Source organism: Rhinopithecus bieti, unplaced genomic scaffold, assembly GCF_001698545.2.
Source record: "Rhinopithecus bieti isolate Rb0 unplaced genomic scaffold, ASM169854v2 scaffold_5626, whole genome shotgun sequence".
NCBI classification, from domain to species: domain Eukaryota; kingdom Metazoa; phylum Chordata; class Mammalia; order Primates; family Cercopithecidae; genus Rhinopithecus; species Rhinopithecus bieti.
Genome location: NW_016805666.1, coordinates 128,501 through 152,547, shown reverse-complemented (window position 1 = coordinate 152,547; position 24,047 = coordinate 128,501). Strand labels below are relative to the sequence as shown.

Below are 24,047 nucleotides of genomic sequence, written 5' to 3'. Positions count from 1 at the left end.
CAACCTCACATACTCCAAAACTTATAGTAGACAGTTTCCCTGTCTAAGTTGATGGCAACTTCATTTTTCAAGTTGCTTAGGCCAGAAACCTTGGAAGCATCCCCATCTCCTATTTTTCCCATATAGCCGACATGTACAAAATCAATCCAGTCGGGGTCATTCAGAATATATGAACAATCTGACACCATCTCTATTCTTCCTGCTGTACCTTGATCTCTTACCTGAATTACTGTAATAGCCTCCTAACCGTTCTGCTTGTGTCAATCCTCGCCCCCATGCCATCAAAGTCTATTTTTCTCATAGCAGAAACACCAACACTTTGCAAGTATAATTAGATCCATGTCCTGTAACTACTCTGCAGAATAAAAGCCAACGTCCTTGCAATGGCTTACAGAGTTGCACAAGATCTCTCTGCTCCTTTACTCTGTGCTCCTTATTCGCTCTGTTTTAGCCCCACACTGGCCTCTGGCTGTTACTTAAAGACACCAAGTATGCTCTGCTTTGAGGTTTGTTCTAGCTGTTTCATTCACTTGGAATGCTTCTTCCCAGGAGTTCCTTCATTTTCTGCAAAATTTACTCATGTTATCTTCTTGATGACTCTCATTCTGACCACCTCATGTGATACTGCAACCTGCCCCTGCCTCTGCACTTCTGATCTTTCTCTTTCTGTTTGTTTTACATTTTCCTTCTTTCCATATCATTTATCACCTTAGAAAATTATCTATCTACCTATCGTCAATCACCTTCTTACCTATCTTTTCATCTTTATCCATCAATTCATCCATCATCCATCCATCATCTCCCCAATTAAAATGTCAACAATTTGAGAGCAAACATCTTTGCCTGGTTTGTTCATTGATGCATCCCAAGTGCTTAGAACAGGGCTTAGCACAAGAGGAGATACTCCATAAGTATTTGCTGAATGAATTCTTAATTAAGTTTGAAAAAAATGCAAAGATGTCAGATATTAATAATACTCAGCATGCTTATTAAATAAGAAAAACATTTCTTGAAGGGATGCCAATTTTCTTCAAGTGGTTCTGCAGATTTACCAGAATTCCAGTTGAAATATCAATGGGATTTGGGTAGGGGATTTTGTAAAATGATTCTAAAATTAATATTGAAAAGTACATGTATGAGAATATCAAAACATTTTTGAAAAAGAATTTGTTGTAAACCACAATAGTACTTAAACTAGAGAGCTACTGGAACTAATAAAATAACCAACAAAGCAAATTGAGAGCCTAAGTATCTTTAAGAATTTAGTTTTTGATAAAAGTGACTTTTCAAATCAGCGTGGAAGGAGGAATTATTCAGCAAAGATTGGTGAGTTAGTCTGGCTAATTTTTTTGGAAAACACCAGATACTTAATTCATAGCATATTCTAAAATAAAATTTGGATGGGTTGAAAAATTTAAACAAAAGTTTAAACTACTAAATTAGTTGGAGAAAACGTAAGTCCTAGGTTATTCATTTTTGGGTAGAGAAATCCTTTCTAAGCATCATTTTATGAGAGAAAGCAATATACCAAAAGATTGGTACATTTTGCCACATAAAAATGAAATCATTAGTACAAAACTGAAAGGCGGATAAATTAGGAAAGATTATTGTTTTACATAATTAAGGATATTATACAGCATTCTATAGGATTTACAAGCAGTTCTTACAAATTAACAGAAAAGGATAAATAAGCCAAAAATATATTGTTCAAGGACATAAACTGATGACTTAAAAAAGAAATAAAATAGAAAGTTAAGCATCTAATAAATCACATACTTAATTAGTAATCAAGTAACTAGAAATGAGAATAGCAAGCTATCTGTTTTTTTCCCCATCAAATTTGCAAGATTGAAAAAAACCCTAAAAGTTACCATCATTGATGGGATGCAGGCTAATGGTCACTCTCACATGCTGCTGCTGGAAGAGGAAAATGGTACCAGAGTTGTCAGATTAATTTGGGGACATGCATCAAAAGCTTCAAACATGGGCATTATTTTTGGATGCAGCAATTTTAATATTAGAATCGGGTCTTACAAATTAATTAAGCATATCTGCAAATATCTTACTACAAAGATGCTTAATTCAGCTTGGCATATACTAAAAAGTGAAAAACAACAAAATATCACAAAATAGGTTATTAGTTAATGAAAATGTGGTACATCCATAAACAAAATATTTTGGCCACTGAGATAATTTTTAACTAATGTTTTAATTAATGTTCACAATATAATGTTAAAGTGTCAAAATTAGGGTAAAACAAAATATTTAGAAAACTCATTCAAAATATGCATATATATACATGTAAAAAAGTCTAGTAGGGCACACACCAAGATGTTAGTAATATGGCTATCTGAATTGTGGAATTATAATTCCTTTTGTTCTTGTTTTTGCTTATTTGTATTTCCTCATTTTCCATAATGAGCATATTTTCTTACATTAAGAAATAAAACACTACACAGTTTTGAAAGGAAATATTAGTTTTGAAGAATTGGCTATTCAGGTTTTTTTGTGGTTTCACACGAATTTTAGAATTGTGTTTTATACATCTATGAGAAAGACATTTGAAAATTTTGATAGGGATTACATTGAATCTGTAAATCGCTTTGGGTAGTACGGACCTTTAACCCTATTAGTTGGCTTTCAATGCTTTATGGACTTCAAAGTGTGTTTTTTAATCCACATTTTCTGGTCAAGGTTTTCCAGCCTCTGCACTACTGACATTGAGGCCTGACAATTCTTTGTTCTGTGTATATGTGCAGGCCTGCCCTGTGCATATTTAGCGGCATCCCTGGCCTCTACCCACTAATGCCAGCAGCACCCCTTCTCCCACAGTTGTAACAACCATCTCCAGACATTGCCAAATGTCCCTTGGGGGTAGGGTTGCCAGATAAAAAACAGAAAGCTCAATTAGATTTTAATTTCATATAATAATTTTTTTTTGTGTTAGTGTTTCCCAAATATTGCATGAGACAAGTGTATCCCAAATACTGCCAGTGACCTATTAAAAAAATTTGTTGTTTATCTGAATTTCAAATTTAACTGGGTGTTGTACCTTTTTATTTGCTAAAGTATGAGGCAAATTTCTCCAGTTGAAAACCACCAATGTAGAGCAATAGTTATTTTCAGCTATTTTTTTTCTTTAAATAGCTGAGGAACCTGGCTTGGGGAGGCAAGTGCTTGGTCTAAGGCTATAGGACAAGAATGGTGCAGAGATGAGATCTGAACCCAGGTATCCTGATTACACATTCCCTCTTCCTTCCTTTGCATAGAAGAACTATTAATCTTTATTCCTGAAGGGTTGACACTGAGAGATAATCAAGACCAAGGTCACTTGACATGGGACTGCGCCCAGGGTTGCCAAGAAGTGGAGACTGCATACGCTTTCTCTAACATGGTTCTTTGAAGTTAACTATTATTCCTCACTTAACAGATGGAAAATTGAGGATCAGAGAGTTTAAACAATGTAACTAGGTTAACTAGTTAGTAAGTGAGAGAGCTAGAACCCTAAAGCAGGTCTGACTTAATGCACACCTGACATTACATTTCTGGCTGGTGTCCTTTACTCATTTATTCTCCCCATCTTTCATCAACTAGGATTACCTGAAACCTTCTAGCTAGATTTTCTGGTTGTATCAAGATACCAGTTCTTTGATCTATTTTAATTTGGAAATCAGGAATAAAAGAATAAACTGGTCCAGAACTCTTTTAAAATACCATTTCTGACCAAAACCAAATCATGAAACCATGAGATTTTCCTTTTGGATATGGTGCCTCCTAAATGAGGAGTTCATCAAAAGAGAGACAATGGTTAAGCTAGAGCAATCTGTAGACTATGTATTAGCTTCTGGAAAATTAAAAATTGATTCTGTTATGCTTTTATTTTAAAGAAAATATGGGATGTTTTGGTTCTTTATACACAACAGGATATTGCTGCTAAGAACTGTAGATAGTTTGGTAGAGAGTCATTAACTCCTATTCATCCTTCAATACCCAACTCAAATACTACATTCTTTATGGAACTTTCATTGACCTCTTCCTCCAGAGGTAGAACTATTATTTCTACACGTGGCTTTCCCTAGTACTTTGTATATGCTTTGTTATTCAGGTTTTTTAATGTGTATCCCCAATTATTTACCAGGACAATCTGTATATATTAAGCATCTGTGGGGAAAGAAAGAAAGAATAAGATGAATATATATGCAAGAAACAAAGTAAAGATGTTATTTAAAAAATAAAATTAGCTCTTTTCTCAACTATTTTTGTACTTCCTTTTTCTCTCCTCAGTACCTAATGCCTTTCACATAACTCTTAAGTTACTTGCTGAGTTTTAGTTTCAGAGAATTTTGTCAGGAAGATATGTTAAAGCCTTGCAACTAAAAGTGTAGTTCATGGACTAGCATCACTAGCATTACCTGAGACCCTGTTAGGAATGCAGACTCTCAAGACCCAACCGAGTCTGATTCTAAATCAGAATGTGTATTCTAATAAGACTTCTGGGTGACTTAGATACTCACTAAATTTCGAAGATGTCTTGCATTATAGATCAGCAGCCTAGGAAAAGCGAATACACATGTGTTGAAGTCCTTCATTTGGGGTACATGACAAACATCACTAATCCATGACCATTTTTTCTCTAAATTGAGGTGCAGCTTTAGAAGCTTCTTTGGTGAGGCACTTTCAATCAATTAGTGTGGAAGTCGGTTTGCCCTCCCAGATCTAGCCAACCCTCTCATTTTACCAATAAAGAAACTAAGGCTCAGAGAAGCAAAGTGATTTGGTAGATATCATACTGTTCCTTCACGCAGAGCTGGAATTAAAAGACTAATCTCCAGCCTCATGGTCTTTTGGTCTTCTCGTCACACCACACTGGTAAGTTAAGCAGACATGGCTCGAACCAGGGCTTACAAATGACCTCTTTCTCATCATCCCAATGGGAGACCTAGATTACTTGTCACTGTCTTCTCAGTGTGATGTTTTAGAAAGAGTTTGATATTTGGAGTTAGAGCATTACAACTTAAACTGCCCCTAAACTTTAGATATCTCTCAATAGTTACAAAATTTTCTATTTAAGGGGAAGAAAGGGAGCACATTTTCTAGTACAGCTGAACTCTAGTATGGGGCCTCAGTGAAAAATAACCCATTCCATCTCTCCCCTACTCCAAGTTCAGTTGAACAAAATGGTTTCCAAGTTTTCCAGGAAATTCAATAATATAGTAATTCACCAGTGACTTTTGAAATGCCATCAAGCAAGCAGAAAGGATCCTTTAAAAATGCGAAGACCCCAAGGCCATCTTTCCCTGCCTATGTTCCCCACTCCTTGCTCTACTACATCTTTTCCAATGCTGTCTTAGCTTTAAAAAAAACTAATGGCATTCATTGTTTATAAATGCCTCTGTTGATCTTTCCTATTTTGGTTCCTGACTACTAGTGGAAAAACTCTCTCTACTTCCCCCTCCCCTCACCCGCACTTGGCTTTAAAAATAGCAATTAGAGTTAGGTTGGCTGAGGGCCTTGTGGTTGGAGTCCACAGCCTTTGCCCTCTGGGTCACTGGTTCACATCCTAATACCATGGCTGGTAGACTTCTCTTTCGTGTGTTTTGCCTAAAGTTTTGGGAGGAGGTATTCTCCTGGATGATCATTTTCTCACGACCATCTGGGAAACATCTGAACTTGATATCCCTGACCCCGGTATTAATAATATCTGCTACGCTGTCTTCTTCTCCTCTTTTCTGAAGTCTGCAGTGTTCACAATTTCATGTGCTTTCTTCAGAATTGCTCTTCTAGCTCAAGGCTGAATAATTTGTATTGATCTTCAGGTCTCCAAAAAATGGACTGGCCAATTCACGCTCAACCCCTTTTCCCTATTTTCAGACTGCTTTCCTAGGAATTTGATATACGGTTAATATCAACCTGCTTTTCACACATAAAGATAGCTTTAATAATAGTGAACAGGTTTTAAGTCTTATAGTCCACAAAGTGCTTTCACATGTATCACTTTAGTTGTCAGTAAATTCTATGATGTAGGTATTGTTATTTCTAACTCATTTGAAAGACACTTAGATTGACAGAAGGTAAATCAATTGTCCAAGATCACTCGATCCACCAACCCTCTGACTCGTTGGCATGATCCTGCCTCTCTCCTGTCTCTTGCCGGTCTATATTTTGAGTTTGTTTGTTTGTGATGATCCACTTGCTGATGATCACCTGTGGCACTGTTGATGACCGTTAGGGGTACTGAACAAAGTTTTACTTTCTATGAATCCAGTGAGACAAAGTTCTTACTTCACCTTTGTTAGATACTGGAGGTTTAAGCAAGTCAAACTAGGCAGCATGACCATAATTCTTCGGGCAATGAGGTAGTGCAAGCGTTCTTGAGAAAAGCAGTAATGTGATGCCAGTTTGCTTCCCTAAGAGATATGGTGGCAGTGTGTTAAGTGGATGAGGAGATAGAGAGGGAAATAACATAATTTAGGAAGTTCTTGAAAGAATTCGTATGAAATGTACGAAAGCCTGAACCAAGGTGGGAGCTGTGGGGAAAAGAAGTGGGTGCCGATGAGAGAGAATCCACAAAAGTAGCACTGACACTGTGGTCATGGAAGGGATTTCTCGATAAAGGGGCCAGGTAGCTGAGGATGAGGTGCCATCTGCCCTCAGAGGAGAGGAAACACCAGCGAAGCGGCAAGTTTTATTGAGGGAGGAGACGCTTTGTCTCACTGTGGATGTATTTAAGCATTTTGGCATCAAGAAGGCATGTGGGCAGCAAACTTTTGGCAGTCGATGTACTAGACTAGACCTCCGGAGAGCAGGGAGGCCTGCAGCAGCTTCGCACAGTCCCTACACAGCAGGAAGCAAGGCAGTAAGACAGGGAAGAAGGAAAGCGCCTTGAAAGTGACTAATAACTGAGCATGACTGCATTTGGGTACTGGCTCATTTAAACTTGACAACACACCTATTAGATAGGTGTCTTTTTTCTATTTTTTAAAATAAGAAAATAGAAGGTATTCCTTGAAACATCCTTATAAACATAAATATTAGGATAATCTCAGGCACAGTGATATAGTCCTTTCAAGTCAACAGTCAGGCTCATTCATCGTCCTTCATCAGTTTTAATTATATGTGATTCTTGGCACTTCTCTTTATGACACTGGAAATGGGGGGAGGGTGTCTGGATCTTAGGTTGCAAAGGATCTGGTACAGGCTGAAGTGGATATGAGCCCTTTAAACCACAGTCTTGCTATGACAACAGAAACATACTTCCCTGACTGGAGGCAGGAGTGTTACGCAATGCATGTACATTGTATGTATGGGCCTTCCTATGTTTATTTATTGTAATGTTGTTGAGGCAGGGACTGCAGGGTTGCCATATGCTTCTGCATTTTCTTCCCAAGGTATGCGTAACATGTGATAGAATGATACCTGCTTTGTTTCTGTGGTTGAACAATCAGACAGTGTTTGATAAGCTATGGAGAAAACACTTTAACAGGATTTAGCCATATATTTCTCTTCACTCTATCCTTAATAATTGGGTCACAGTGTAGACACACACACACACACACACACACACACACACCCCTGCCTGTTTCACTGAGTCCCAGACATATACAAAGGACTGCCCTATTTTATACTACCGGCCCAGTTCTGTCATTTTACGATGTGGTATCCACTGTGGCTGCACAACCAAGAGGACCGTTCTAAAGTAGGTCAGTGGAGCATTCCCTGTTACGGCAGTTGAATGATAGTGCAGGATGCACATTTTCCAACTGGCCTCCCTCTTCTTTGTGTTTGTAGCTGCAGATGTCCTATTCCTGTGGATTCCTAGCCTTTACACACAGAAGTAAGAATGAGTCAAAAGGCAGGCAGCCTCTCAACTTTATCTGTCATGGCTTGGTCTGAACCTTAGGCAGGAAGGCAGGAATCAGCAATATCACAGGTGGGAAAAGGCTTTGCAGCTTCAAGTAAAGAAAACTCTTAAGTGCATCCAGGATTCATTGCTGTGTCCACTTTCTCTCCACCCCAAGCTTCACCCAAACTCCACCTCAGATGATTTCTCCTCCTTTCCTTCTGATCTGGGCAATACTTTTATTTCTTCCTGGATGGAACAGGGATAAAATACATGAAACACAACTGGTCTCAGAAGAACATGAAAATATGTATTCAGAATATATGTGCTGTGATATTACTGAATAGTATCAATTTGGTGACCTCTAGAGAATGACTAAAAATATAACAAAAGACCACCTTAAATGATCAGACATTCTCCCTTTTCAGGTCTATTATTTAGACACTGAAAATAGGTTCCTGTGTACCACTTCTTTCTGCTAAGGTATGATCTGAAAAGGGTCCTAAAACATAAGTCTCTTTTAGAGGCAGGAAAACATTACTTTCCTGAAAGATCATCTCTACACAGTGGTTCAAGAAATCACCAAAGCACTTGCAAACATTATGGGCTGTAATTTGAGAGAGACAGCCTCTTTCCTTTGACTGACTTAAAAAATATTCCCCCCTCCCTGAATTTGATCATTTAAGACTTCAGTTAATTACTATTAATAGTAAAATAAACAGTTTACAGGAAGGAAGGTCTGTATTTTTTTTCTTACACTGATAAGATAGAGGCAGTGTCTGACAACTTGGCAAATTTTTATTTTTTGGAAAGTTATATGCATATGAAGACGTTCTCTTGCCACTTAGTCCCTTTCTCATTCTTAATAGTCATGAGATGTTTAAGGATGGGATGGAGAGGGGAGATAGTGTCCATGTCTTTCTAAGATTAGCATATATGCATAGTAAGAAAAACAGATTTAGAGAAATATGTAGCAGTATTATGACCAATGTCATTGAGATGAACTAGACTCTAACAGTTCCTTTGGCTTCCCAACTTCCACAAACTGGTACCCAAAATAGAGTTCAGACATCCTCCCATTAGCAGTTTGGTTTTAGGACATTCCAGTTTGATCACCTGGATAGGGGTCTGGGTGGGATGGCCTTGGAAGGCCAGGGAGAGCACCAGGAGGCTTGTTGAGCCCACCTTGTCCACCTATAATTGAAGAGTCAGTCATGGAAGGAGGCCCCACAGGCCTTTGGCTTATAGTGGCAGGGGCTCCTCCTTTCTGCCACTTTCTAGGTAATGTCTATTCCCCTTTCCTTTGTTACCTCTCAATCTCTCACTTGAATTTATGATGATGTCAGACTTGGTGGTCCCAGATATCAGTATAGGGCCCCTCACACAGTTGGTGCTTAGTCCATGTGTGATGGATAAATGATTATTGGAGTTAACTGCAATTCTACCTTCTTAATTCTTGGCATTTTGCTTTGTGTATCATAAAAATGATCATAACTGTATTTCCGATGATAATATTTCTTGCTGGTTGAACACTCATTCACTCACTCAACAAATTCATGTTGGCCAACTATTAGATAGGTGCTGGGCTTATTACTGAGGACACTTCAGAGAACACAGCACATCATGGTGTCTGCCCTCTGGAATTTATGTTGTCACATTTGCCATGTGCCAGTTTATGTGACTGTATTACACGATCTGTCTCCTTTACCCCTTTAGACAATGCCATAAGGAAAGACATGCCTTGAAAAGTTATACTATGTTAAACAAAAGGCAATTATAAACAGCATCTGCTTTTGGTTGGCAATAAAATACAAGAGAATCGGATAGCATGATAAAGGAATCTAAAGAAGAAATTTTAAAAATATGCTGAAATGATGTGTGGGGTATAGGGAAGCAAAAAATAAAATTTCACAATCCAAATCCTTCATAGAGGCAGTGAAGGACAGACCTGATACTGCGGCTGATTTAATTGCTAACATAATGCAGCAGTGCCCGAGTCTTTAGGTTTTATAGACTAATATAAAAGGCAAGAATGTGCTAGTAACTTCAGTGAGAGCAAAGCAGGCAGGGAAACAATGCTAAAGAGCGGATCTGCGTAAAGCCACCGGAAAGCCCTGAGTTGACCTCTGCTCACCAATCTGCCCCCACCTGCAAGAGACTCATTAGCTAAACTAGTGGAATCCATGGCAATTGACTCCCTTATGTATTTGCTACTCAACGTTTTCTTCTTGAAAAAAATTACTGAAAATAAACTTTGAGCAACCGAGAAACAAAACAAAAATAAGAGCTTAAGCAAAGGGAAGTTAAGTACAGCTAGAAGAGAAGATTTGAAATGTTCCCAACACAAAGAAATGATGAATGTTTGAAGTGATGGATAACTTAAATACCCTGATTTGATCATTAAACACTGCATGCATGTATCAAAATAACACACATAACTCCTAAATAGGTATAATTATTATGTAGCAATGAAAAGGAAAGAAAAGAAGAAAAAGAATTGGGAAATTATGTAGTAATAGAATAGAATGGTGGTGAGTATTGAAACTGGTTAAAGCTAGAAATATCTAACAAGATGTATAAATCTTGTTATAAAATTTATATATATCTTAAGATTTATTCTCAATCAAAAGTATGAACTATAAAATACTGAAATAATAAAACCTGGATTGATTTTTAAAATCTGGATTAATTTGCAAAAACAGGAAGTAGAAATACTGTTGCTAGGGAGGTGGGAGTTGAGACGAAAAGTTCGGTAAATTTGTCTGGAATCACAGAGGAACAAAATACCATATTTATTTTACTTTTAATAATTTGAGAAATGTAGAATAAAGAATGTTTTGAAAATCTCAGAGGTAATTATTAGTAGAACATATTATATATCTGCCAACAAATGAGTAGCTATTAAAAAGAAAGAACATAGAAACCACATGTGAAACACCGCACACACACACAAAATGGAAGGAAACACAAAATAGAAAGCATGTAAATCATAAGACAGAGGGAAAGCCAAATATTTCACTCATGACAAGAAATGCAAATCCTCTTCTGTTTGTGAATAAAAATTCAGGTTGGGCAAAAAAGAAATCTAAAAACAAATTATGTTTATTTTCAAAAGAAGCACTTAGAGAACACGACAAAAAAGGTTGAGTGTAAATGTAGATAAAGGCCTATCAAGCAAACATAAAAAAAAAAAAACAACTAAGCTGGAAATATTATTATTAAAGTGGAATTAATGACAGAAGCTTTAAATGGGATGGGATGCCACTGGCCGGGTGCAGTGGTTCACACCTGTAATCCCAGAACTTTGGGAGGCCAAGGTGGGTGGATCACCTGAGTTCAGGAGTTCGAAACCAGCCTGGTCAACATGGTGAAACCCCATCTCTACTAAAAATACAAAAGTTAGCCAGACATGGTGGCAGGCACCTGTAATCCCAGCTGCTCAGGAGGCTGAGGCAGCAAGGAAGGAAACACAAGCCAGAATCGTTTGAACCTGGAAGGTGGAGGTTGCAGTGAGCCAAGATTGCGCCAACGCACTCCAGCCTGAGCGACAGGGCGAGACTCTGGATAGGATGCCATTTTATTTGGGTATGGATATAATTCACAGTGAAGATATCCCTGTTATGGCCTTCATGCACCAAGTATCTTTGCATTAAAATATGGAACACAAAGGAGAAATGAAGAGAAAGATGACAGATGAGGGAAGAGGGTCTCTGTGTCAGGCTGCCTTTTGGGCAGGTTGGAGCCTTGGTATACTTAGGAGTGACTTTTAGAAAATCAGAAAATTTTCCATGTTGTTCTTCTATTTTTGTTTAAATTTGCTTCCATTGCTGTTGTTTTTATTTGAAGGCAAACTATTTTTTCCCCATTTACTAACAACGGTTAAAAAAAAAAAAATACTCACTGTGTGCCAGGTGTATGCTGTATAGCTGCAATGGGAATAGGCACATAAATTACAGCTGGCTGTTTCTTCGAGGAGCTTACCAAAGTCTACACTGTCAATAACATGGAAATTCAGAGAAAGTAAGTGATCACCATAGAATTGGATAAAGCATTTTAATTGGGTCTTGATAGATGTAGGACTGGATTGATGGAGAGAGTAGGAAGGAAGGACATTCAGATGTTCCAGTAGGAAGAGCCAAATGCTGAGGAACTAAAAATGGGCCCAGAAAATAGTATTAGGACCTTCCACGGATACGTGAATATTTGTGGGAGAGCAGTGGGAAATACGATCACAAGAGCAGGCCTCCTCACTTCCTCTTGTCCTGTCTTCTCTTTCGATGGCAGCTCAAGGATTTTTTGAGATGACATGCAATGCTCCAGAGCACAACAGTATCCCCTAACGAGTATCACTTCCATTTCTGTGTGAGACTCTAGGATATGTCCTCCTTGAAGTCTACCAGCATCAATTTTTGCTCAATCTTTGCTGGAAGGATTGTGGTTTAGTGTTTCATTTAAGTAATTTTCAATGAGAGATTTCTTAAAATACACAGTACTTGGCAGCAGGCATAAAATTTCAGAAAAATAATAGCAGACACTAACTTAAAAGTATGTTGTGCTTTTCTTAGCTGAAAGGTGCTGTGTACAAGCCGTATGTCCATGTGTGCCATTTATACTTAATAATCCTGTGAGAACAGTGGATGGACCTTATATTGAAGTCTTAACAACTCTTTAATGAATCTGCCCTTGCGAGAGTTAGAAATTCTCTCTGAATTATGTGTATTAAAGAGATACATGCCAAACTGTGTTCAATAGCAGCCAAATGGAATTACAGAAAAGTAGCTGTTGATAGAGAACTCCTTAGTTACAATCCATTTGTCCCACTGCCTCCGTTCTCCACTGAGAACACCTGGGTTGTTTCCAGGACGGCAGGATTTCAAAATGCTAATGTGTGCTGTGAATATCCAAAGGGGGTACACCAGACAGCATTTGCCAAGCACATAGTTTATCCTCTCCTCAAATCCACAGAGCCTACATCAATATTCTTTCTTTATTTTTTTTTTTTAAGAGATGAAGTCTCACTCTGTTACCCAGGCTGGAGTACAGTGGTGTGATCATAGCTCATCGTAGCCTCAAACTCCCGGGCTCAAGTGATCCTTCTTCCTTAGCCTCCTGAGTAGCTGAGACTACAGGTGTGTGCTACTATGACTGGCTAACTTTTTTCTATTTAATTTTATTCATTTTATTTTATTTTTTTAGAGACTGGGTCGGAAGTGGGGGAGTTCACTGTTTTGCCCAGGCTAGTCTTAAGCTCCTAGCCTCAAGCTATCCTCTTACCTCACCTTTCCCAGTAGCTGAGATTACAGGTACAAGCCACTGTGCCAGTGGAGGCTGCTTCTGAAACTGCTTTAAGAAACTGCTCTTTTTAGTGTCTTGAACTCTGCCTCAAAGTATCATCTGTCATTTTGCACTTGGGGCCCCAAGTGAGTTTAAACGTTCTTCCAGATGAGATCTTTTCAACTATTTTAAGATAATAGTTTTCAAAGTCTTTTCCAGGCCAAACATTGCCACCTCCTGCAAACATTCCTTATCTGCTGGGTCACCATCTCCTTAGCATGACTATGTTCCAGCTTTACTTATTTTCACTTAAAATTCCGTGGCCAGGCTGGGTGCAGTGGCTCATGCCTGTAATTCAAGCACTTTGGGAGGCCGAAGTGGGCAGATCACTTGAGGTCAGGAGTTCAAGACCAGCCTGGCCAACATGCGAAACCCCATCTCTACTACAAATACAAAAATTAGCTGGGGACAGTGGCACCTGCCTGTAATCTCAGTTACTTGGGAGGCTGAGGCAGGAGAATTACTTGAACCTAGGAGACGGAGGTTGCGGTGAGCTGAGATCGTGCCATTGCACTCCAGCCTGGGCGACAGAGCAAGACTCCATCTCAAAAAAAAAAAAAAAAAAAAAAAAAAATCTGTGACCACAATCAGTAGGATTCTCTCAAGTGGGCCGAATGTGCAAAGAGAGAAACAAACTATTTGCATCTGTTGGACCAGACATTACACCGCATTTTTTGTCCTCTAGTAGTAAAGAAGCATCTAAGTTCTGGACACCAGAGAATAATAATTGCATTGGACAAACCACTGGGTTCTGGGTGCTGCATTTTAATATGGAAACACACTATGGCCCAAAGGAGAGTATCCATGTGAAACAGTAAAAATAAAAGTTTTAGAGAGAATTTGTATTTTATTATTTACAAACTGTACAGCTCCTAAAACAACTTCAATTAAGTGATGGACAGAACCTTAGAGATGCAATTCCGTTCTAAGAATTCACAGAGTTGACATTTACTTTTTAATATTCCCTTTGATCTTTGGCCTTTCTTGCCAAGAGACAACTTCATTGATGAGCAAACATTGATTTGTCTTTTTAGTTCAATGTCTTTATGTATGTGTGTGTGTGTATGCGTGTGTGTGTGTATGTGTGTGCGTGTGGTGTGTGTATACATATATATTTTTTCCATTCAAGGTTTGGTTAATGGCTTATGGCTTTGTTGAGCAATGGAATGAGGTCAGAATAGGTCAGAAAACAACCTAATTGTCAAATAACAGCACAGCAGAAGGTCTGGGACTCAGTGTAATGTAGTATTTTCTCATGTTATATTATTCATTATAATGGCAATATAATGTTTTAGGTACAGCAATTGCAAGGTTCATCTGCATTTTAAATTTGTTCCTAGTGGAGAGTGTTTTATGCTTCATGTTGTAGCATCGAAGTATGTTTACAGATATAGTGGAGCCTTGTCCTGATCTTATTTACCATTCTAGTGCTGTGAGTGTTGGCAGCCAATGACTCACAGATGCCCCCCTTTTTCTTTCCAGGGAGCTGTCCTTGGCCAAGTGGGATGCTCCCTCCCTGGAATGCCACACTCTCACTACTTCCTGGGGGCAGGCATGGCTAGTGACTGAAGGACAGAAATGTACAAAGGCTAGTCCTTTGTCTGAAGGTGGGACCACTAGGTGGAATTTGTCTGAAGCAGATTCCAGCTGAGACCACACCCTTGCTTAGCTCCTTCTCCCACCTCTCCTGCTTCTTTGACTCTCCTTCTGCTGAAGGCACTCCTCACAGCAAATCTCTTTCGTAAGACGCCCCATCTCAGGGCCTGCTTCTAGGGATGCTTTCCTAAGCCATTGCCATTATTATTTCCCCCAATGGATGCTAATTATGAAAGTGAATGATTCTTTGTGCAGCAACTGTATCAAGAAACTTGAAATTTTAGGCAATGAAACACATTTTTCGAAATATCTGTTTAGAAAATATGACTCCGTTTAATATGCTGTGTCTTCTAAGTGAATTTGAATTAAAAACATTTAGTTAATTTAAAAATAGTTTTCAAAACAAGATATCTGGCAATAAACAGAATGGAGTCCCTCAGAAACATCTCCTTATTTGATGAAGTAGACCCATGCATTGAGTTAGTTATATTAATAGTACATGTTGACTTGTTGAAGTCTTTGAAATTTCAATGAGATGCAGATTATCACACAGATTTAATGCTTTCCTGAAATGAGTCATTGTAGACAGTTAATTCACTGTAAGATAGAATGCCATAAATGGAATACATTTAGGTGGTACACAGTGAAGCTGAGTCCTCCCACCCCTAACCATCATTGTCAAGGCCTAAGAGTGGATCTGCTTGGTGGAGGAAGTGTGTTCCTCTAGCCAAGTACAAGAGACAGCTCAGAATTCTCTTAGACTAAGACTCAGTATTGAGTCCCAGTGACTCAAAGGCAGGGGCATTCAGCGTTGAAGCTGACAGACACACCTAACTGCCTATTTCATGTCTTTGTGAAAAGCTGGGTTGATCATCTTTGGCTTGCTTAGGTGACCAAAGTTTCAGGGAAAGGATAGCTTAAGAGGTGATCATAAAGGGTATCAATGTGTTGAAGGCAAGGTTAGGTTAGCTGGAGGGCATGCCACGGTGCCTGCTAAACACAACAAGTCTGAGAACCTGGTAAATAGCAATTTCAGGTGTCAAGTTCAAGGGCAAAGGCCTAGCCAGCAATAAGAAGCTAAGGAAACTAGAAATGGGTGGGCAGTGAATGAGGCTGGGGTCCTGGTCTACTTTTCTTGATCAGGGATCTTATGGCAAAGGTGAGGACTTTCCATCTTCATGGCACAGCTGTCAGGAAGGCACAAACGTGAGTCCTTGTAAACTGAACTGTGAGTGTACATGGAGGATGTCAGGTTCATTTTATTTTTAAAGAAGTATCTGTCAGTTGGAAAGAGCACAGATGAGATTTGATTCTTCTTGGCTATCATCATACAACCTTTGGTTCCCAGTTGAAAGGAAAAAACAAACAACTTTAACATCTTTTCTGAGATGTCATTCTAAGGGGATAACAGCAGGTAGTCTTTCCGCAAAATCTAGAATATGAGGATAACCTGTGGCTTGAAGGAAATAAATCTTCAGGTAATCTATGTGGAGACAGAAAGCTATGTCTGAAGGATCAAGAAAGAGAGAGAGGCAGATCAATTGTGCTCCATTATCAGATAATTAAAACACCCTATGTATTGTTTTAGGAAGTTACAGCATACACCAGCCCCTACTTATCTTCATTTCTCTTCCTCTTCTCACCTCCTTCCTCCTGCCTTTTCCTTCTCCCCCTTTTCCTTCTGCTCCATATCCCCTTTCTAAACCCTTTTGTTCTTTCCTGAAGGGAGCCTAATATTGGTTTATTTTGTTTCTGTCCTTGAAAAGAGCAGTGAAACTTGTTGATTCTTTTTTCTTTCTTTATAAAGATAAAATGACAGCTGCAATGTAAATTTGTTTCTGACGAGAGAAAAGTACAGTGCAATTCTCTTTAGCATAGGATTTTTTTTAGTGATGTTCAAAATAGGGTCTTTCAAAATTGTTGTTGTACTTGAGGTGTACCTAGAATCCTCTTTAGGGTAACGACTATGACATTCCTCAGAGGTGAACTCATTTCCGTTACTCATTTTTAAAAACACATCCTCTGTCTTTTCACACTCATCACATTGAGATCTAAAATAGAGGCTCATCATCACCTATTTAAGGGTTATTTATGAATAACACTGCCTTGAAAAGGCCCACTGGAAATTTGTGTGGAAATTGAAAGTGACACAGATTCAGAAGCCAGGCAGGCACAGAAACTAAGTTAGAGGCCGAAGTGTCTAAGTGCTGTAAGCATGAGACATGATGAGACCCTCCCACCACCCCCGGCCCAGCAGCCCCAAGCTGACAGTCAGATGCTAGGCATTAAGTCCATATGGAGATGTGAAGTGGAAGGGTGGGAGCTCCAAGACTTAGCAGACTCTACCAAACAAAAAAAGATCAGTAATCCAGAGAGCATCCTAAATGGTAGATTAGATACTGAGCCCATTCTCCACCCCTCCCTATATCCAAGCCCTTTGCCAGGTGGCTTGCAGTCCTTGCTACTAGAGATGGCAGGTGGGGGCTAGGGGGTTGCCCCTGCCTTGACTATGGGTTTGGCCACATAACTTAATTCAGCTAATGAAATGCCAGTAGAAGCCATACTGTGCCACCTCCGGCCCAAGGCCTTAAGAGGCTTTGGATGCTCCCAATTGTCCTTGCCATGAGTAGTGCAAGATGTGGCTAGCCCACTGGTTCAAGGAGAGGGCAGGAGATAAGGAGAAGATATGATATGATATGATATGACCATGCACATATGACAGATATTGGCGTCTTTTTGGGAAGCAACAAGGATTCCAAGTCTCACTCGTTGCCTATATGCAGTGACGGGCTGATGCAGGTGTTCAAAGACCCAGACCTCGGGCTTCAATGCAAGAACACGCTAAAGAGCTTTAGGGATCTCCAGGGGATCAGCTGAAGTCCTGATTACAACTATATCACAACCCAGCTTCTCCCACTTCCTAGTGCTGCTTCCCTTACCTTCTCACAAATATTGTTCCCCAAAGCACTCCTGAATGATCTTCCTGCATGTAAATCTCTGAGGCCTAGCATCTGTCCGTAGGTACCTGGACCCGTGGCACACCACTCTCACTCAACTTTCTGGGGGTGCTGGGATCTGGAGAAAGGGGTGTGAGAAGGCCTTACCCACTATCATGTGGTTGCAGACATCACAGAAAGTGGGCTTCTTGAAGATGTAATCCTGAAAGGCATGAGCCTTGCTGCCTGGATGCAGGCCAGCCCTGGCAGGTGTGGACGTCAGGCTTCCTGGAGCAGGGAGTGGGCTGGAGCTGGGGCTGATCTCAGCCACCATGTGTGCTTGCAGTTTCGTGTCTTCACTGTTGGTTCGCTGGAAGAAGTTGTCAGCACTTTTGCTCCGTAAACTCTTGGTCTTGAAAGAAAGTGATCGTTTTAGTTTCTGGAGCTGCAATGCAATGACAGAACAGTCTCTCTTACGATCAATGGATCAAGCAGACCGAGGCTGTGGGGGTAAGGTCTGCTGTGTGCACTGCACAGTCCCCACGGACACCCTCAGCCTTGCGAAGGCTCATAAATGTCCCTGTGTGTGTGTGTGGGGGGGGTGATGGCAGTGCCTAGTAAAGAGGGAATATCCCCCCACCCGCCACTAAGCCAGATGAGCAGAAAGAGGTCCCGTTTTGCCCTTGCTTCTGCCCCTGCTCCTCCTCCCCTGCCTCCTTAAAGTCCTACCAGTGTGCTGTCAAAGTGTCCCACCACATTGGGTTTTGACATAATTTGCCTTTTGAATTTGAATCATTGGAAATATTAAGTATACACACTCATGGACTCAAAGGCTACATGTGTAAAGCTGGCCTTTCTCTCTTGTGATCACTTAGCAGCCACTTGTCTCTGCACACAGTAAAGCAGAAGAGTCTATTGTCTGACTCAAAATCGATCTCGCTGAACTATCCACAGAGCACAAACCAGGAACTCTCAAATCTGCTTGGGTCTGAAGCATATGGATAAGTTACTTGTGTGTGTGCGTGTGTAGGACATAGGACATATTGTATTATCCCTTTGACTTTCTCTGCTCTTCCTGCTGCCCTCCCTCTTATTTTGACCATGACAAACTAGACTATTTCTCCTTTGCTTCTGGGGCTTATGAAAAGGCACCAAAACAGGTTTGGAAAAGCACAAGATTCTGGCAGGTCTGGGTTTGAGTTTAATCTACCCCTCTATTCTGGATCCAGGAATTGGAGGATTCTGGACCCTGATGACAGCTTGTACCATGGTGCACCTTGCTCTGTCCATCCCCACAGTGGCCTTTTAAAAGTCTCTCCTGTTTACTCTGCTTTCTCATCACTAGTCCTTAGTACATAGTTTTTCTTTTCACCCAGCAACAGGTCACTTCACCTTTAAGGTGGTTTCTTTTTGTAATTGAATATCCATGGGAGTTCTTTCTGTTGCCGGGAATAAACATGTATGACCCAAAGCTTCAGAAAAAAGATGCTCAGATATCAAACTAAAAAGCTTCTACACAGCAAAGGAAACTGGAAGAAGCTGTCAGCATTTTTGCTCCATAAACTCTTGGTCTTGAAAGAAAGTGATCGTTTTGGTTTCTGGAGCTGCAATGCAATGATGGACCAGTCTCTCTTACAATCAATGGATCATGCAGACCCAGGCTGTGGGGTGAGATGTGCTGTGTGCATGGCACAATCCCCACTGGCACAGAGTGAAAAGACAACCTATAGAATGGGAAAAAGCATTTGCACAATATGCATCAGACAGGAGATTAATATCTAGAATATACAAGAAACTCAAACCTCTCAATGGCAAAACAACAACAACAACAACAAAAACCCTCCAAACAATCCAATTTTAAAGTGAGAAAATGATCTGAACAGACATTTCTCAAAAGAAGACATACAAATGGCTGACAAATATATTTAAAAAGTTCAACATCACTAATCAGGGAAATGCAAATCAACACCACAGTGAAGCATCATCTCACCCCAGTTACAATGGCTATTAACAAAAAGACAAAAATGACAAATGCAGAGAAAAGGGAACTCATAGACACTGTTTGTGGGAATGCAAACTAGTGCAACTTCTATGAAGAACAGTATGGGGGTTCCTCAAAAAGCTACAAATGGAACTACCATGTGATTCAGCAATCCCACTGCTGGGAATTTATCTAAATGAAAGGGAATCATTATACTGAGGAGACATCTGCCCCCCCACGTTAATTGTAGCACTATTCACAATAGCCAAGATACGGAGTCAATCTATTGGTCCAATAACACAATGAATGGATAAAGGAAATATGATACATGTACATGATGAAATACCATTCAGCCATAAAAAAGAATGAAACTCTATCATTTGTGGATGACATGGATGGAACAGGAGGACATTATGTTAAATAAAATAAGCCAGGAAAAGAAAGTTAAATGCTGCATGTTCTCACTCACGTGTGGAAGCTAAAAAAAAGTTATCTCGTAGAAGTTAAAAGTAGAACAGAGGATACTAGAGACTGGGAAGGGCAGGGAGAAAGGAGGATAGGGAAAGATTTTTTATATAAAAAAATGACAGCTAGATAGGAGGAATAAATTCTAGTGCTCTACAGCACTGTAGGATAACTATAGTTAACAATAATATATTATATAGTTTCAAATAGTTAGAAGGAGGATAGTTCTGAATGTTCCCAACACAAAAAAATGATAAATATTTGATGTTATGGATATGCTAATTACCCTGATGTAATCACTATACATGCATTGCAAAATCACTATGTACTCCATAAATAGGTACAATTATTTTATGTCATTAAAAATAAAATCATAAAAGTAATTTAAAAAGAGAAAAATAAACAAATGGTGCTCACTACTCTTGTCTAATAAGGGTATCCATAAGTGTGGTCAGACTCCCCCGACACAATATATCAGACAAGTTTACATGGCCTTGCCAAGCCCAACCACCTCTGTCTCAACCCCCTAAGTTCCACTTCAGAAGTCCAGGAAGATATGGTGGTCATTAGTGTTTGGGGTAGACTACAAAAAGCCTGCAGTTCTCTCCCCTTTCCCTTATCCATGCACTTTGCAATGTGAATTTGCATCTCAATCTATCAAAAGTGGAGTCTAGTTTCCCACTCCTTGAATCTTGTTGGTTTCTGAAATTTGACCAATAGAAGGTAGCAGAAGCAATTTTAAAGCAGTTCCAAGCCCAGGCCTTAAGAGCCTTGCATACTTCTGTCCTCCCTCTAGAAACCTACCAAACTGCCCAGTGAAGCCTGAAGGATTATGAGACACATGGTCCGGTCAATTCTCTGCCACTTTAGGATACGGTCTAGAAGCAGAGCCACCCTGCTGTCCTGCAGGAATAAGGGAGTCTAGATGAGACCAGAAGCACTATCCAGCTGAGTCCTTGTCAAATTGTCAACACATACACTCTTCAACTAAAAAGATGACTGGTGTTCTAAGTCATTAAACTGGGTATCTATAGTGTGTACACAACAATAGATAACCAGTACAATGCTGTTCTCTCCACCCTCCTGCATGTAGTGGGATTGTATTTCTTTGCCCTCCTGAGGTCAGATGTGGTTGTGTGAAGTCAGCTCTCCACTTCAGGGAGCCTTACAAAAGAGAGGCCCTGCAAAGCCCTCTGAAAAGCCCCACTAGGGCTGCTAATAGGGCATGATCAGTTAGAAAAGTTTAGCCAGAGAAGCTGTAACAACCTGCAGAAAGGTCAGAAGCAGTGGACCAGCTAAGACTTTTGTCCCTTTCCCTCTGCCCTACAGCTCAGACTAACAGAGGAGTCAGAGCTGCCAAAGAAGGAGGAAGAGGGAGGTGTCCCTGAGTTATTGTGGAGTTGCTTATTGCTGAGGCATAAGCTAGTGTATCCTGATGGATACAGGGCAGTGAGTCCTGAGTCCTTGGAAGCATAGCATTGATTTTGAAGAGGACACTCCATCTCTGAAAAAAGCTAAGTGAGGGGGGCTATGAGACAATCATTCATTGAGATTGAGCCACGTTGAGGTGAGGACCTGGATGCTGCAAAAGAGCAGTGCAGACCCTCTTCACTTCAAGTCCTTCAGGCTATAAACTGGACTGATGCTGGAGGAAGGGAGGCTTACAGAGGAGGTAAGACTGAAGTTTTATTTTAGAAGGGCATTTAATACATTAAACTGAACAGGAAGGTAAGGAATCTGCCAAGGTTTTGTCATGGGATGTGCAACCCAGGGAGAGGTTTATCAAAGTAAACAACATCACACAGAAAAATCAAAATCATTTTCTGTTTGCTCCCTACTGAGTTCAGATGATTCAATAAATTGACTACTCATGTCTCAAAATCAGAATAACACGCACCCTGTCGTGAGAGTGGCAGAGGATAATGTGTGGGAGAGTCCTCTGAGAACTCCACAGGATATAAGTGGATAGTGGATGATGTGGGGCAAAAGGGGGAAGCAAGGAGCTGGGAATACGGAACTGAGCTAAGTGCTTCGCCAGGCAACCTATCTTAATCCTTCCAACCATTTGGTGATGATGCGATTTTATCCCTGGAGAAATGGAAGCTGAGGGTGGTTAATCAACTTGCCTAAGGTCACACAGCTTCTGTGAATCAAGACCAGAGTTCAGATTGAATCTGCCTTCCTCCAGTCCCCATCCCCATGCTCTTTCCACTGTTGGTGTCTTTAGAGGAGGGATGGAGCGGTGGAGGAGAGTTACCCCCCACCTCCAGGGAGATGATACTACTTCTGGCCATCAGTGAGGATGTGGAGCAGGAAAGCAAATCTGCTTTTTGGGGAACTATTTCTTTCATTTTATATATTTCAAATTTCTAAAAAAATGATAAAGGAGCATGCCCTGTTTATCAAAGGAAAGCATCAAATGTCACTGCATGGCCTCTGCTGCCAGGACAGGGAAAGTGACAGGGAGGATGCTTACACATATCCAGTCTTGTCTCCCTCCTGTGCTCACGTGCTTTACTTCTCCTTTCAAACCCTTTGTCATATGCAGTGTGGTGTTCTGTGTTCCCTGGAAGTTTATGTATGATGTTCAAGTATGATGCCAGGAGACCTGCCACATTTTTCTTGCTCTGGGGGATGTGGCTTGGAAATTGTATCAAGCCATTGGACCCTGCCTGCCTCTAGAGCTGGAGAATCTGTTTTGGAAGTCACTGTGACTTATTCAAGTGGGAATCTTCAAAGAAATACCTACAAGTTAAATTAAGCCCTAGACATGAGCTTAAAGGAACATGCTTTCTCTAATTATCCCAAAAGAGCAGAGGCCAGAAGAGAACATATGAAATGAAGAAATAGAAGCAAACCCTGATCATCACAGATGTCACAAAGTGATCAGCTTCCATGTACCACTGCCATGGCCCAGCTCCATTTTATTTATAATAATAATGATGAAAGAAACAGATATTCTTCAGAACCTTACCATGTGCGTGAAACTACTCTGTATCATTTACTTCATGTAATCATTCTAGCAACCTTATGGGTAGGGGATCATTCATTCAATAATTCATTCAGGCCGGGTGTGGTGGCTCACACCTGCAATCCCAGCACTTTGGGAGGCTGAGGTGGGCACATCACCTGAGGTCGGGAGTTCGAGACCAGTCTGACCAGCATGGAGAAACCCTGTCTCTATTAAAAATACAAAATTAGCCCGGTGTGGTGGTGCATGCCTGTAATCCCAGCTACTCGGAAGGCTTGAACCTGGGAGGCGGAGGTTGTGGTGAGCCAACACGTGCCATTGTACTCCAGCCTAGGCAACAAGAGTGAAACTCCATCTATTATAATAGTAATAATAATATTAATAATAATAATTCAATGAATGTCTATCATGGGTACTGCTCTGAGCTAGGCATAGACCTTGATTTGGGGGCTACAACAGTAAAAAACAGGATTAAAACCTTCATTTTAAGGTTTTAAGATCTAGTGGGTGGAGATAGACTATAGGTAGATAATCAAGGTGGTAAATAATATAAATTTGGACAGGGAGAGGAGGTACGAAGGAAAATAAGGCCAGAGCTGGGCATTAGAAGGTGACAAGGAAGGCTTCTCTGACCGGTGACAGTGGAACAGAGACATGAAGTGAGTGTTTGAGCTATGCTGGAGAAGAGCATTGTGGGTAATGGAAAAACCTGGAGCTGAGGCCCCAACAAGAGAGCAAGGGCATGGTATCGGAAAAGCACTGGGAGGTCGCTGCATCTGGATAAGAACCATGGGGGAGAGAAAGAGCAGATGCCAAGGCCAGCTTCTTGCTGGACCTTGTAGGTCATGGCAAGGGCTTTGGGATTTATCCTAAGGGCGATGGTTTTGAACAGGGGAGTGACAGGCTCTGACTTTTATTTAAAAG

General features: G+C 40.3%; 1 protein-coding gene across 1 annotated transcript in view; it reads right to left on the bottom strand.

Moving 5' to 3' along the window:
• Positions 1–24,047, bottom strand: part of STAC (SH3 and cysteine rich domain) — a 150,435-nt gene that overhangs the window by 78,265 nt on the left and 48,123 nt on the right. The window contains exon 2 of the mRNA XM_017873390.1: positions 17,875–18,151. Within this exon, the coding sequence (XP_017728879.1) occupies positions 17,875–18,151 (277 nt within the window). The remainder of the gene's footprint in view (positions 1–17,874; positions 18,152–24,047) is intronic.